Source organism: Myodes glareolus, chromosome 5 (assembly GCF_982192425.1).
Source record: "Myodes glareolus chromosome 5, mMyoGla1.1, whole genome shotgun sequence".
Taxonomy (NCBI): domain Eukaryota; kingdom Metazoa; phylum Chordata; class Mammalia; order Rodentia; family Cricetidae; genus Myodes; species Myodes glareolus.
Window position 1 is genome coordinate 3,717,215 of NC_142030.1, and position 16,862 is coordinate 3,734,076.

General features: G+C 41.8%; 1 protein-coding gene across 1 annotated transcript in view; it reads right to left on the reverse strand.

Moving 5' to 3' along the window:
• Positions 1 to 16,862, reverse strand: part of Ints7 (integrator complex subunit 7) — a 57,042-nt gene that overhangs the window by 19,127 nt on the left and 21,053 nt on the right. The window contains exons 6-10 of the mRNA XM_048439401.3: positions 16,392 to 16,591; positions 15,868 to 15,990; positions 7,496 to 7,613; positions 3,812 to 3,946; positions 2,520 to 2,617 (exon numbers count right to left, since the gene is read on the reverse strand). Coding sequence (XP_048295358.3) covers positions 2,520 to 2,617; positions 3,812 to 3,946; positions 7,496 to 7,613; positions 15,868 to 15,990; positions 16,392 to 16,591 — 674 coding nt within the window. The remainder of the gene's footprint in view (positions 1 to 2,519; positions 2,618 to 3,811; positions 3,947 to 7,495; positions 7,614 to 15,867; positions 15,991 to 16,391; positions 16,592 to 16,862) is intronic.

The following is a 16,862-nucleotide window of genomic DNA, read 5'->3' on the forward strand; positions in this document are numbered from 1 at the left end:
GGATGGTGCAGGGTCATATTGAGTGAGAAACTGAGACCATAAAGACCAAGACTGCATGCTGTCATCTGAGGCATCTAGCCCCAATCCTTTAGAGGTGAGCACAGACCCCGGAGAAACTACAGAGAGGAGAATAACAGGATACAAGTGGTCTAATCAAGAACAGGAAATTTCAGGAACTCCTGAAATAGAAAACAGGGGGTGAGGGGCTCTGGTCAGGGAGAAGTGAGAATAGGTAACAGTCTCCCTAGGGAAAACACACCGACTGGTTACTGAGTACCAAAGACCAGTCCTGAGTGAGCAGACTACATTTATATATTTAGGAATATACATATAAAATATATAATAATTTCTATATATAAATATATGCATATTCCTAATAAATTTATATGTACTATAATTCTAATATAGTCCTAAATATATAAATATATATATGTGTGCATGCACCAACAATTAATGAAAATAGGCCATGTCAATTATCCACCTAAATAAAACAAAATAGAAAAACCTACAACACATGTAAGTCTATCTATAAAAATACACACAAACTTCCAAAGTATGGAAGTAATCAACAGACCTGCTCAGCTACGACACCTATGAACCACAGCAACAACCAACAGGGTTCAATACACCTAGGATGCAATGGTGGCATACCCACCTTTTTAGTTCCCACTGGTTCTCTAATTAAACTTGAGACCCTTCAACAAGAGGGAAACCCAGCCAACTACCCAGCTAGTAAAGTCACGTACCTTGGATGAGAACCTATAACCACCACTTTACTAAACCAGCATAATCCCTAACTACCTTTCGATATCCTTATACCCACAGATAAGAGTGGTCCTCACCCCTCACCAAGAGAATGTCTCTTTACAACAGAAACAACAACAAAACAACAAACAAAATGCACAATTATGGACCCAGTCTCAATGGATACATCTACAACTACCACACCTAGAGCTCAGAGAACACTGTGGGAGAGAGGCGGAATGAGAGGTAAGTGCCAGCGGATCAGGGAGTTGCTATGAGAATGTATCCCCTCAGAAGGTCAGAAACTACGCCCATGAAGTCTCACCAACATGCCTGCCTAAACATGACCTGAACAGGGACAACAACAGACATGCTAACATGAAATGGGGAAAGTCCAAGAGGCCTCAGCCCTAAACCTATAGGTGCTTAAGAAATGCTGAGAGCAGGAGAAATACTCTCCCCCAGGTAAGAGCACACCAATCGGTTACCTAATGCCAAATGGTCAGCCTTGGAAAGACACACATAAGTAACAGTATACATATATGCATGCAACAACAATTAATGAAAAATAGAGGTCATAAATTTTGAAGGGAACAGGAAGAGTATACGGGAGGTTTGGAGGGGGAAAGGAAAGGGAGAAATAGTATAATTATATTATAATCTCAAAAATAAAATTAGTAACATAACAACAAAGACAGAGCTTACTGATACAGCTACTTTGCTAGCCAGCTTGCTAACAAGGATCCTGTTTTCATCTTCTGAGCTGGAACTACAGCTGGGCCACCACATCACCCTGGCATTCGTGAGTTCTTGCTCGCACAGCAAACACTGTAACTGCTACGCCATTTCACCAGGTCCTAAAGGTGAAAACTCTTAAAGGGACTAAATTGTCTATGCTCTGGACACTAATAAATGCTTAGACATTAATGGCTAGTAATTTCACCTGGTTTTTATTTCATGGTTTTATCAGGGGTACCTCAGATTAAAACGTGTAAGAGATCAGGAGTTCTGCCTATTTATGTTGCCAGTGAGCACCATGAGAGTTCACAGCAATTTAATAAACAGCTCACAGCAAAATGCAGCAAGTCTCAGATTTCTATTTTGACTTCCTTTTGGGCTATTAGCAATCAAACCAAGCTAGGCATGGTAGTACATGCTTCTGATTCCAACGCTCTGGAGTGCAGGGATGGGAGAACGGTTTCAGATTCAAGATAATCCTGGGCTACATACATAGTAAGTTCCAGACCAGCCTGAGCTACAAAGTGACCTTCTTTTTGTGGGTAGAAGCTGGATTTCAAGACAGGGTTTCTCTGTGTAGCCCTGGCTGTCCTGGAACTCATAGATTCACCTGCTTCTGCCTCCTGAGTGCTGGGATTAAAGGTGTGTGCCACCGCCCAGTCATAGTGACAATTTTCTTTGTTTTTGCTTTTCAAGACAGGGTTTCTCCAGGCAACAGCTCTGGCTGTCTTGGAACTTGTGTTGCAGAGCAGGCTGGCCTTGAGAGCCAGTGCTGCGATCACAGGTGTGACAATTTTCAAAGTGAAGACCAACAGCAAACTTTTAAACCAGGGGTGACAAACTATGACCTGTGGGCTAAGTCTAAGTCCTGTGCTGGTGCAGTGGCATCATCCCCTCCAACCTTCATTTTGTTCATGCTGCTCTGCCCTGTAACACTGTGACTGAGGAGCTACGACAGAGTCTTAGGCCTGTGTCTTAGGGATTATTCCTAGTGAAGCTATGGAAACAGGAAGCGTACTAAGTGATGTTATCTTCACCTTCACAGTAGATTGAGCACCTGGGCTGTCATCCTGACTACAAAGCACCAGAAGGGATTCCAGGCCGAAGACAGCGTCTTGCTCCAGGGACAAGAGATCTGGAAGAAAACACTGGATTTTAGGGTGATCAGGAGGATGAGCACGCGCGCGCACACACAGAAAGATACATCAAGTCTAAGACAGGAAACAAAGATGTAAATCTAACAAAATATCCTGTATGAAAAATTTAAAGAATAATTTTGCAAAAGCACACTGTTTCTGAAATATAAAGATTATCTTCAGATACCTTCTTTAACTCCACTGCATTACTGACAATTATAAAATATTCACATTAAATCAACAGGTAAAATCACGAGAACCTGAAATATTACTACCAGCTCAACTAAGGAAAACACTAGGAGCAGAGACCCAGGCTCCATCAGACATATGTATTTTCAGTTAGTCTAACAGCCTTCAGCTTCTCGTGAAAGTCAGCCACTCTTACAAAGTTCTGGCCCTAAGAAGCCAGCTCTAGGTGTGTCCTGCAGCTGCAGCACCACACCAAACACCTGAAGGTGCCTGGGGCTGTAAACACCACGCGTAACTTAGGTCACTGAGAACGTACTGCAGTTTCCTATGCATCGCATCCAAGAAATGTTTTTTACTAGACTCAGTTATTCAAATCAACCAAATGGTTAAGAATGTTTCCCAAGTTACTGCAGGACCTTGGCAAACTGAAGAATCACTAGGACTAGGAGCACACGTTGCTGAGGCAGGAGGAGGAATCGTGAGCTTGTGGCCCTCAAAAGGTCAGCATGAACACTATTCAAAATGCACGTCCCATTCTTGGATGCAGGCATGAAGAATTTCTAGCCTATAAGTTAAAAAGGTTCCAGGAAGATAATATAATACACCCTCCTTATTTGTGCAAGTCAGCTCAATGTTGCATGTCCTTAGAAATGAGTTCTGTGAAAATGCAATCATGTTCCTGAGAGCTCAACCACCACTAAGTGAAAGCACTTGCCACCTGGACAATCCGAGTACTTTTCCAGATGCTGTGTAAGTGAATCTTATGCGGGCTATCCCTGTCCCCAGCACCACACACCACAGTACACAGAGGAAGGAAATGGGCAATGCCCAGGCAGATATTCCAACCCCACACTGCAATCGTAAGTGCTCACACGGGTCAGGCTGCCCTAGGACACTTGCTTTAGAACACTGTAGATGGATGCAACTGCACATCAGTGCACACAGGCTGAAAATAACGGACACAACCACACCCACAGAGCCCTGTCCAGGCTAGGCGCACTTACCTTTCTCTTGACAAGACACGGTTATATTAGTTAGCACTCTCACTCCATGAGCTGCAATGCCCCTGTTGCTATGGTAACAGCACTCTTGGGCTAATTTGACTAAATCGGAAGATCTGGGGGAAGAACCTACATTTCCTAAACGAGCATAAAAAAGCAACATAGATTACAATTCATTCATATGGTTCAAGGAAGCAGTCATCCTGGAGGTTCAATTTTCTGTTTTATGAGAAAATTTCTAGTAAGCTAACAGCATTTTCTGCCTCAATTCTATTAACAACACAACACGACCATTTTCTTGTGCTTGGTGAGGGTAAATTAGGGTGTGCCATCCATTTTTCAATGATTGCATTTAAAATCAATATAGGACTTTCCCCATAAAAACATTAATGAAAATTGACCAAGAAACAGCACAGAAGCCAAGACAACTGCAGGCTGCATCACCGGAGCTGGATTCTCATCCAAACGATGACCCCACTGTCATTGTCATCTCAGATAGAGCAAGGTCAAAGAACACTGTGCTTGCTTTTCCTTGCCCCAAATTGCTGGTTTTACCTCAAAAGGTTCACATAAGAATCCATGCCATGACCACACACGCAGCTGTCAAAGATACAGGGATTCTGTGAATCAACCCGATTTTTATACAAGAAACCAGTTCAAAGACTTCCAGTTGCCATTAGCAGGGTCATAAAACTAGCTAACCACGCGGAACTCTTCCACACTATCTCTTAAAACTCAGATTCCCGCGCCTGTGTTTAAGTCCTACACAGCAGATATTTTAATTTACAAATTTGAAGCTCTTGGTTGTAAGTGGGTGAGCCACAAGAAAAATCAGATCGCTGTCTTCTTCATTCCTCTTATGACTCCTGCTCACTTCAACTTGTCTCTCACACCAAGAGGACCTCATTTCTTGAGTATGAAGTTGACACTGTTGAAAATTACAAGAGGCATGAGCCAAGGTGATTCCAGACAATGTAAGACATGGAACCACTTACTGACTGGATGTGACAGTACTAGTTAGATAAAATCTTTGCGCTTTAAGATGGACAAAATATTACAAATTGAAACTACACAGATTTTTTTTTTTCAGAATTGTGGAAAATGAACTCCTAGAATGATGAGCTATTCTTTTTCTTGCCCATGTAATGTTTTATAACTTTATTTTCCCCCTCTATTAAAATTTATTGTAAGAAAACTTGTGATGGGGGAGGCAGAAAAGCCCAGAGGAAATCGAAGCTTCTCCAAATCTCATAAGCCAGCATAACTATTGCTGACTTTTACAATACTCCTTGCATAATTTTAGTACCCTTTATGCACATCTATGGAACCCGAGATTCTATACATCACAAGGATATACAGATATTGGCAATTATCATGCTTTTAAGGCATAAAATCTATTTTATTTTTATTAAATCTACCTACCTACCTACCTATCCATTTATTTATTTTGAGACAGAGTCTTTTTATCCCTGGCTGTCCTGAACTCAGAGAGATTCCCCTGCCTCTTGGCCTCCCAAGTGCTGTGGTTAAAGGTGTGCACCACCATGCTTGGTGATTTTTTACAAAAAAATTTAAATTATAACTCATTTAATTCTCCTAAGCAAAGTCACATGGTTCCAGAGGGAACCTGTCAGCTAAAAACTAAGAGTAACTACTGATAGAAAAAGAATAATGTGCCAGGCAGTGGTGGCCCACGCCTTTAACCCAGCACTCAGGAGGCAGAGGCAGCCAGATCTCTGTGAGTCTAAGGTCAACCTGGTCTACAGAGTGAGTTCCAGAACAGCCAGGGCCACACAGAGAAACCCTGTCTTAAAAACTCAAGGAAAGGGGCTAGAGAGATGGCTCAGCGGTTAAGAGCATTGCCTGCTCTTCCAAAGGTCCTGAGTTCAATTCCCAGCACTACATGGTGGCTCATAACCATCTGTAATGAGGTCTGGTGCCCTCTTCTGGTCTTCAGGCATACACACAGACAGAATATTGTATACATAATAAATAAATAAATATTTAAAAAAAGAAAATAAAACTCAAGGAAAAACAGAACAAAAGAATTATTTATTGGAAGCAAACTGGGTACTGATATGCCGTTCATAGAGAAAGCTATGACAATCTCTCCCACCCCACGTGATTTTCTTGTTTTATTTTTTATCAAGGGTTACTTATTTTTTCACACCTAGCTGGGCTTTGTCATATGATCTGCTTTGGCTTATAAGTCAATGAATGAAACACAACACTAGCTGAGAGTTAAACAAAGGAGAAAGAACCTTCAGGCCCTCTCAGTTAAAAGCCTTCACCTTCTAGAATCCTTAGGGGGTTCAGTGACCTCTTTCTTCCACTGGGGTCAGCTATCAGACATTCTGCATATCAGATATTTATATTATGATTCACAACAGTAGCAAAATTACAGTAGCAAGAAAAATTATCTTATTGTTGGAGTCACCACACCGTGAGGAACATTAAAGGGTCGCAGTGTTAGGAAGGCTGAGAACCACTGTTCTCGACCACTAATGTGGTGGCCTTTGACTGTCCAATCCCATCGCGTCTCCAGAGGACTGCACCATGAGCGACTCTGGAGACACCAGAACTACTGGTGGAATCCAATTAAAACTGCTGACTGACGGAAGAGGTGTAAAGACAGCGTCATAGCTTTAAACCATAGAATCGTGTAGTCCTTGTTACACAGAACAGGTGACAGCAATTAGCTCACAGGACCACTAGAAAGACTGCAACCCTAAGGTTGGAACATGGAAGGGGAGGCCAAAGAACAGCCAAGATCAAAGCCCCTAGACCCATACATAATCCACCCACACACTGTGGCCTCACTGTTGGTTCTAGGTCACGGTTCATATGGACACACAGGTTCCATGGCAGTTCCTTGCAGAAAATGAATGTCTCATGTTCACCATTGATGACCATAATAGAGTCTCTCACACTTCCACTTATTACTGGTCCCCAATCCAGTCTGTTGTATGGTGTAGGAGGTCCTTCTATTTGTGTGTTGCTTTCATTGGTAAATGAATAAACAAACTGTCTTGGCCTAGTTGATAGGGCAGAACTTAGGTAGGCGGAGAAAACAGAACTGAATTCTGGGAGGAAGAAAGCTGAGTCAGAGAGCCACCATGGAGCTGCCAGGTCAGACATGCTGAATCTTTCCTGGAAAGCCATGACCTCATGGTGATATACAGATTATTAGAAATGGGTTAAATCAAGATGTGAGAGTTAGTCAATAAGAAGCTAGAACTAATGGGCCAAACAGTGATTTTATTAATACAATTTCTGTGTGGTTATTTTGGGGGCTAAGCCAGCCGGGTGGCCAAGAAGAACAAAGGGGCCCTCCTTGCATCAGTTGTGGGAACCATTCGTCCAGACCACATATGGATCAGCACAGCAAAGGAGATGCCGAATACCCAGAGAGCGATAGAAACATCATGCTTTCAGCTTTTGTCTGGACATGTGGCAGGAATGGAACAAGTAAGTGTACATTAGAGTTATCTAATTCAGTTCAAATTAACTGATCAGAAAAGGTAAGCAGTCCCTCCCTAGGTATTAATAAGTGCAGCCCTAATCCAGGCATAGGCTTCTACTACCATCGGTGCTAGTTAAGATACCATCCTCAATAAATCCCTAGCACACAGCAGCCCCAAAGGGAAGTCTTCACAGAGAGGAGCCCTCCCACTGTCTGTGCCGTACCTGGAACCACACTGAAGTAATGTCTGATGGCGATCGTCCCTGACAGTGTGGAGAGGACAGACAGCATCCCCAGTTTTAAGCTGTCATAGGGAGTCTGGAGGGCACATTCACAGAGTGCCTGAAAGGCAAAGGAGAAATGAACACAAAATTTAACACATCAACACATGCATATTTCTATACTCTCAAACTTATCTATGTTTGTTAGCTTTAAAAAAAGGGCATTTTTTCCATGATAAAAAAACAAAACAGATCAAACTATAAAATTCCTCAGAGGACCCTCTGAAGACGTGATAATCAGATGTAATGTCATGTTCTACAACAGAAAAAAGACAAGAGTAGAAGTCAGAGACTCCCAGAGAACGCAGTGCGGAAGCAAGGATAGCATCAGTATTAGTCCGTTTATCTTTCCCCTTTGTTCTTTTTTCTGATTACAGTTTCCCAGCGCTGAGGTTAAACAAGTGTTCTACTGCTGAGTTCCCACTCACGCCACACTAGCCCATTCCTAACAATGGTGCTGTACTAATGTGAATTACCAATAAAAGGGCATGGGCATGGGCGCTACCTTCTCAGTCCGCTGACAGCAGAGCCAGGGTGCTGCACAAACACGACGAGGACCCTTTTCTCACTGCGGTGAACTAGGAGAATGTGCTCAGAGCACAAGGGCTCTACTCACTCTGGGTGATGTGGGCCTGGATCACAGAATTAAACTAATTCCTAAATTTCAAAAAATAAGCAAAACTTACAGGGAAAAACTAAAATAAAAATTATGCAATCATAAATGTAGTCAGGTCCCAATAAAACCTTTAACTGGATTTGGGGAGAGATGTGATTTAGAACGTCTAATTACAAATATTACAAATATTTTTGAGACAGGGTCTCTCTACATTGCCTTGAATGTCCTGGATCTCATTATATAGACCAGGATGGCCTTGAGTTCACAGAGATATTTCTGCCTCTGCCTCCTGGGTGTTGGGATTAACGGATGCACCACCATTTCAACATGGAAAAAAAAAAAAATATATATATATATATATATTTAAATCTAAAAAAGTTCTGGCAAGAAATAGATGCAAATATATACTAGAATTTAACACATGTTAATGACATTTCAAATCAGATGAATCAATAAAGTTGAAGGAACTGGCCAGTTATCTGGATAAAATAAAACTAAATTGTTTTCTTATGATTAAGAAAGAACACAACTATAAAAAGTATTAAGTCAATGTGATACCAGGTGTGGTGGCACAAGCCGTAATCCCAGCACTCAGAAGGCAGAGGCAGGTGGATTTCTGTGAGTTCAAATGGCACATCAACGGAGTAATGACGGAACCAACCCTAGGTCTACAGAGCTAGTTCCAGGACAGTTTCATCTACACAGTGAGCTCCAGGAAGAAGAGAAGGTAATTTCAGAGGATGGACAGAAGATAGGAGATATGAAATCCAGAAGAAGCGGTCATTCGACATTTGGAGTCTAAGGTACACTTAGACCACACCACAATGCTGGTTCTTCTGGTGGTGGACTCTGTGATTTGAGTCACAGAAACCTTTGAATTCCAACGTCTTTACCTATATGTGAGGGTAAATATTTATAAAAATTGTTGGTGGGAAAATGCAGGAAGTTGGACACTGACGGCCACTGGGCAGAAGGGCTGTGAACAGTAGAGGCACGGCACTCAATACCTTCTGTAGTTGAGGGATTTTGCCACGAGTGCATTAGCATTAGAAAAACTGAATCAGGACTGGGATGTGGCTCAGTCGTAGAGTGCTTGACAACTATGTATGAAGACAAAAGAAATAAAATTAAAATTAAAAATAAAAGTAGGGCAACATCTAATGTCTATAAGATTGAGCCAGTGTTCTGTAACCCGAGAAACTATGAAGCCAGAAAACACAGAGGCTGAGCTCAGCAGGCTGGGTGGACAGGTGGGAAGATTTAGTATTATGAATACCGGTGGCCTTTTTAAATGTCTCAACAAGAGTAACAGGGAAACAGATCTAAATGCAAATATATAAAAGAAAAGAGGAAGTAATTTACAAATACTGCTTTTGAAGTCCAAATGAAACACTTTTAAAAGTAACTACTGCTTTAAAACTATAGTTTTGATTTATTTACTTATTCAGCTACTTAGAGCATCCCACTCATTTGCTTTGGGATCGCCTGCACCGTCCTGCCCTGCGGTACCACTCATTAGCTAGTCCACTGTCAGCTGGTGCCAGGGGATACAAACTACATTGTGTTATATGCATACAAGTTATGCCTTAAAGTTCTGTCTGTGCATAGAAGACATACAACATTTTCTAACTATTAACATGACAAGTGAGGTATTTTATGTAATTTTATGTAATTTTTAAAAAGAATTCTATCATTTGAAAAACTAAAGAGAAAACATGAGAAAATATATACTGTGATAAAATGACTTACAATATTATCATCTTATCCGTCATGGAGCACTTTATCAGATACTTACTATGGTCTCAGTAAGTACAAAATGTCTTAAAGTTTCATTGATCCAAATTGAAAAACAAAACAGCTCCACAGAGCAAATCACAGAGCCTTAGAGGTATCACGTCAATCACATTTCAATGATAAAATATGGTTCACTATCTAGTTAAGGACATTCCCTATACATCTTACCAGGATCATTTTTAATATCCACAGAGGGGTCAAACAATTGATTCTCTTTAAATGGAACCTCTTTCTCACTCACCCTATTCCTTTTCTCCTGATGATCTGGTCTGAATCCCCCTCTATTCTGGCTCAACTCCCTGCTCCAGCAGAGGCCCTGTGTGGAATTCGCTGTTCTTTGCATTAGCCTCTAAATGCAGGTCTCTTCTCTATCCTGAATGGGACTGGCCACCAGGGACGTGTTCCAGAAACATTTTATAAAAAGATCATAATCAGAGTTGGTGAGAAGGCTGAGGAAGAAAGGGCATGTGCCAGCAAGACTGACGACCTGAGTTCAGTCCCCAGAACCCACAGTGGAAGGAGGTGACCCAATTCCTGTAAGCTGTCCTGACCTCCACATTCATGCCATGGCATAAGAGCTTTCACCCCGGCCAACATATAAATATATATTTTTAAAAGGCTACATTTCTTATAATCCCACCTATATAGTCTATATAACAAAACTGTTTTAACTTTATTATTATGTGCATACATACGTGTGTAACATGTAGGATGGATATGTCACAGCACACGTCTGAAAGTGAGAAGTCAACTTGGTAGGGTCTGTTCTCACCTTCTACCTTTATGCAAGTTCTGGGGACTGAACTCAGGTTGTCAGAGTTACAAGACAACTGCTTACTGCACTGGGGCAGACATTAAATTGGGTCTGGAGAAAGACTCGCTGTATAGACAGATCTGAGGAAGAAGTGGAGTGAAGAAAATGTTACGTATTTCAGTCTGTAGCAGTGGAAAAGAAATGAATAAGCGTATGAAAAAACCATCAAATTATGGACCCAGAAAGCAATCTATAAATAATGTCACAATAAGTTTTAAAAATGCATTCCAAATTAATGGCAATGATAATATCACACAACATAATGTATAGGATATAGTCAACATGTGAAACAGGAAACTGATAGCTCTAAGTGTTTTCATTATTAAGCAGGAAGAATGAAAACAAAACACTTGAGGGCTGGAGAGATGGCTCAGAGGTTAAGAGCACTGACTGCTCTTCCAGAGGTCCTGAGTTCAATTCCCAGCAACAACATGGTGGCTCACAGCCATCTGTAATGAGATCTGGTGCCCTCTTCTGGCATGCAAACATATATGGAAGGAATGTTGTATACATAATAAATAAATAAATCTTTTTTTTTTAAAAAAAAAAAAGAAAGAAAAGAGAATAAAACACTTGAAAAGCACAAGAAAGCCAAGTTCCTGGCAAGTGCAGGCCGCATGGAGCACAGTACAGCGCACTGGGTGTGCACATTCAATCCAACCCCAGCACTGTCCAAACCAACCAATCAGAAAGGAGGCAACAGGAGGGCACACTCAGACAATAGTAAGAATAGAGTATCTGTAGTATAAACTTAAGCATTATGAGCTTCAGAGAGATGACTCTCAGGCAACTGATTCACAAGGAGGCAGGAAATACCACAACAATGACCAGAGTAATGGGAAATGGTCTCAGAATGTTTCCTAGATAGTCTCAGACTCGGTGACTCTAAGGCACACTAGCTGTGCCCTGAGGGAACAGAAATCTTCTGTGCTGGTTCCCAGCTGCTACAGAGCATGGAAAGAGAAAGCACCCAGCTCGTTTTATTAAGACTGTGTAGTCCCAACTCTAAAATCTACTAAAGTCCAGGAAAAGCAAAGGTTCAAAATTACCTTGCTCACCATATAGCTTTTCAGACAGCCTTAGAAACATGTTTGCCTACGTAGCCAGGTGGTGGTGGCATACACTTTCAAAGATCTCTGTGAGTACAAGACCAGCCTGGTCTAAAAAACGGGTTCCAGGACAGCCAGGGCCACATAGAGAAACCCTGTTTTAAAACAAACCCCATGTGGAGTGAAAGAAAGGTGGGAAGCGGGGTGGTGAGGTGGAAGGGGGAACCGGGATTGGCATGTAATACAAACAAATAAGAAAAAGCACCCCCCTGCCGTCAAGGAAGGAAGGTGGGAAGGAAGGAAGGAATACATTTGCCAGACATCACAGCACACTGCTGCTCTCAAATGTCTCAACCCCCTGGCAATCCTCTGCTTCTAAGTGCACTTGTGTTTCTGCTTCTGCAAACCTCTTTCCTTTCATTCTCATCCAAGCACAATCATTATTTTTTCCTAATTAACAAAAATGAATAAATAGGGTTGCAAGACGCTCAGTGGTCAAACACGCACCCTCAAGCCTCATGACAGGACTTCAGTCCCTGGAGCCCTCATGGTGAAAGGAGAGCATCAATGCCCACAGGTCACTGTCCTCTGACTTCCACATGCACACACATGCTCATCCTCCCACACAGATGAATATGAAAATAAATGAGTAAAACCACAGGTGTTTTCTGTTTTGCTTTTCTAAGTTGGTGCCACTTGTCTACCTACCCAGCTTCAGTAACGCCATCACCCTGTTCTCTTCCTGACCCTGTGTGAAGTAGGTGGAGTCACCCAACACTGGACCATTCCAGGCTCATCTACTCAAGGACACTGCCCTTGTCTGCCTCCTCTCCTGGCTACTTCCATCAGTATAAAGCAGGGTGTCCTCTTCCCAGCTGGCAACAAGCCGCAAAACCATTCACGTTGGTAGACAAAGCTGGGCTCCAGTCCCCTGGGAGAATGCAGGTGTAGCACGGGATGACTCTACACTCTGACTCACAGCCAAAAGGTCAGGAGCAACAGTACCTCATGACTAACTTCTGCTTTATTATAAAAAACTTTGGAATAAAGAAATCCACATTGCATTAGTCAGGTCCAAGGTCTATACAGCTGAACAAACTTCTACTCAGAACAGTCATTCTGAAGCTGTGGAGCTTCACACTGGATTTTACACTTTCTCTATCTACTCATATTATGCATTATCCACCAACAAACACTGAAAAACCCACGACAGAGGTAAGGCTAGGACAGCCTTTAGCTTTACAGTCTCTCCTGGCACTCTAGTGTCCATGAGCAGGCTGCTCCTAGCAGGCTCTCCAGCTGGAGTCTCTCTCGCTGATGTGGGATTCCCCTCTCTGTGCTGTGATTACCATCGGTTAATAAGGAAACTGTCTTAGGCCTGTGATATAGTAGAGTAGAGCTAGGTGGGGAAAACGAAACTGAGTGCTGGAAAAAAGGAGGCAGAGTCAGAGAAAAGCCATAGAGCCGAAGACAGACATGCCGGAACCTTAGGCCACAAGCCTCATGGTAAAATATAAAACAATGGAAATGGATTAAATTAAGATGTAAAAGCTAGCCAACAAGAAGTTAGAGCTAATAGGCCAAGAAATGATTTAGTTAATACAGTTTTCTTTGTGTTTATTTTGGGAATCTGGGCAGTTGGGAAACGAACAAGTGGCTTTCTACTACAAATTGGCACCAACATAGCCAACTAAAATCCACTTAAAACCTGAGAGAGTTTAGGGAGGAATTCTAGGCACAAAAAAAAAACCCCACAAAAAACAGAGTTAAGCATTGCTTAATGCAGCAGCTCCTTTAGGAGAGGTTGTCCTGATTTGCAGTAGCAAAACAACAACAACAAACGGTGGCTCTCTGCACTGTGCTGCCAGAGTGAACTCCGGCTCTTTCACGAGGCCAAGCATTTAAACATAAATGGGGTTTCAGGGCAGCGTGCTACACGTTGCTTGGTGGCAGCATGGGCCAACTGGTTACCAGAATTGAGGTGGTGAGGATGGCTCCCAACAGGTAATCTCAGGCACTGAATGGACTTCTGGGCTTCAGCCATGTTGGACTGGGCAGAGCAAGCAGGCAGGGCAGTATTTCCCCTAGCAATGCCGCCACTTAGGTTTTTAAGAAGCGCTTAGCATTTTAAGAAGTTGTTCTGGTCAGAAAAGAATTACAGATATTCAATAAAGACAAATTCAGATGGAAAAGATGTCTAAGTGTGTCAGTGTTGGATAAATGAACGTAGGCTTGGGAGAGAAAAGAAAAATAATATAGACAGTTATAAAAAGAAGTAAATGGTTAAAAAAAGGTAAAGTCTTTAAAGAGAGAGTACAGACAGTCGTAGATTAAAAGGAGTAAAGAAAAAATAAGCAATCTAAGAAAAAAGAACATATACAGAGTCTGGATTATGTATATTATTGTGTTTTCTTTGAATTATTTGACTGCAGAGAGACATTTGATTCTGGGGACTGCTAGACTAAACCAATATATATGTTTTAAAAGTTTCTTGACTTCAAAATTTGAGTCTAAGGATATGTTGCTTTGGAAAAGAGGTTCTTTTGCTTCCACAGAGGATGAGAACCTGTGGAATCCTTCTAGACTATTGTAGTTTGATGGACAAAGATCTTCTGAAAGGTCACCTTGAGCACCGCCCAAAATTACTTCACCACGAAGCAGTTTGGAGAGAACTACACCCAAATTCCCAAATATTGTTTACAAATGTTTCTTTACATTTAAAGGGGGATATGTCATAGAGATTTGCATTGGTATGGATATTGCTCTATTGGTACAAGTTTTAGGTCAAGTTTGTTATATGTATATTTCTGCTCTTAAGAAGATTGTGATTGTGCAGTTCATTTAAAAATGTAATATATAATTAAGAAATATAAGTTAATAGATAATCATCTATAATAGTCAAGCTTGTAGTCATGTTAGTTAGATTTTTCTAGATGTACAGAGATGTATTTCAGATAGATAGGCATTCTTCAAATCTTTCAAAGACTACAGAATATGACATTTAAAACGTTTAAGAACTTAGGACTTTTCATGACAGTGAGACGCATCTGCTCCTGGCAGCACCAATCTACTTCAAGAGGATGAGGGGCATTGCATCAAAGAGGCTCCTTATAGCATTGGTTAGCCATTTGGGCAAGAAACTGCTCTTGCCTGGACTGCTTGATGCTATGCTATATGAACTGGACATGCAAGACCCACACAGAAATCACTGCTGAACTTGCCTAAAGGTGAGACCGTCCTTCGGGGTTCCTGCTTCATGAAAAAGTCTGCCAGATATTCTGCAGGAAGAAAGTGACTGACAAACTGCCAATATAGGCAGACCTATCTTTGAAATTTCCTGTTTCATGAAAAAGTATGCTGGATGCTATGGGCCTGTAGGCTGAAAATGGATGCCCCAACAGTACAGAAGACCTTTGGGTGGCTGTCAAGGTAGCTAGATGTCTCTGTCAATTCTAGAGTTTTGGAAGTTGCCTACAATGCACTTCCTGTTTACTTAGGTAGTATAATATCCTTCTGGAGTCTTTGATGGATTTGAAGAAAATATATAGTTATAGTTTTTCTTAGTTATGATGAAAGATAAAGTAGATATAAATATTGTTAACTGTAAGTCTTGCTTGATACCTGTTTTGTTCTATGTAATTTTACTATGTTAAAGTTAAAACCTTCCTCTTCATTGTTTGGGGGAGGGTAGGGACTGCAGAGATGGCTCAGCAGTTAGGAATAACTTGCAGAGGACCTGTGTGTGATTTCACACACTGGGTGGTTCACAACTCCTGGACATCCAGCTCCAGAAGGATCTGACGCCTTCTGGCCTCCTATGTCATCTGCACTCATGTGAACACTCAACTGTCTGATGGCAGAGGGACTAAAATACATGCGGCAAGACCCAAGCTTACAAAGATTTTGCTCTGACTTGGGTCTCCGGAGGTTGTTTGTTAAAATTTAAACCACATTGTTAAGTTGTAGGGGTAGAAACTTCATCTGAGCATGGCACCACCCTGGCTAGGTAGTTTAGTATCTCTTTTTCTTAAGTGCTATGTACCTGAATATTCTCCTTACTCCAGGTATGTGGTGTCTTATTAGCGAGTAGCTTCAGATCCTGAACAGTGAGTCTCTTCACTGCTTTCCTGGGGTCACTCTTCAGATACTGCAACAGAAGCTGAATCTGCAAAGACAGCAAAGTCACTCCGTGAACAGCGTCACACCCAAGAGTCAGCAGAGAGAGCGCTGTGCAGACTTTACCTCAGATCAGAGCTCTCACCACCAGCTAAGGACCAAGGTTTGGACCACTTCCTAATATATAAATGGCGCCATTTAGCTGGTAAGACTCTAGCAGAGGATCTGGCATCCTTTCTTTCCTACCAACAATATGTCCTTCCACATAATTCCTGATGCTTTGTCCTCTAGGGCTCACAAGAATAGGACTATAAATATAAAAAAGAGAAATTCAACTGGCCCTTACCAAAGAGACCTTAACATTATTAAAACTTAGGGTTCCTTCTTATTGTTTATCATACACTAAATGTATACATTCATAAAGAAGCAGGAAAATAGAATGGAGATTACCTGCTTGGGTGTGTCCACCAAGGAGGAAGCTGCAAGCAGAGTGAAGGTGTGCAAAGACACAATGACCATTTTGGTGGAGGGATAGGATGTGACCAGCTGCTGTAAGAGCTGGCGGGCACTGGAGGCCAGGATGGCATCATGGTGCATGTGCTGGAGGATGGGGATCAGCTTCAGCTTCAGGTCCACGGGTGTAGCTAAGCCTGAGCACAACAAACCATCACTTAATGACAGTTCACACGGGTTTTTTTGTTTGTTTGGTTGGTTTTCTGGGTTTTTTTAGTAAAAATTAGAAAGGTCTAATTAGCAAAGTTTTATTAAAACCAATTAGTACAGCAAGGCAGTGGTGGCTCATGCCTTTAATCCCAGCACTTGGGAGGCAGAGGCACGGGGAGTTTCTGTAGACCAGGCCAACCTGGTCTATAGAGTGTAAGGTTCAGGATGGCCAGGGCTACACAGTAAAACTGTCTCAAA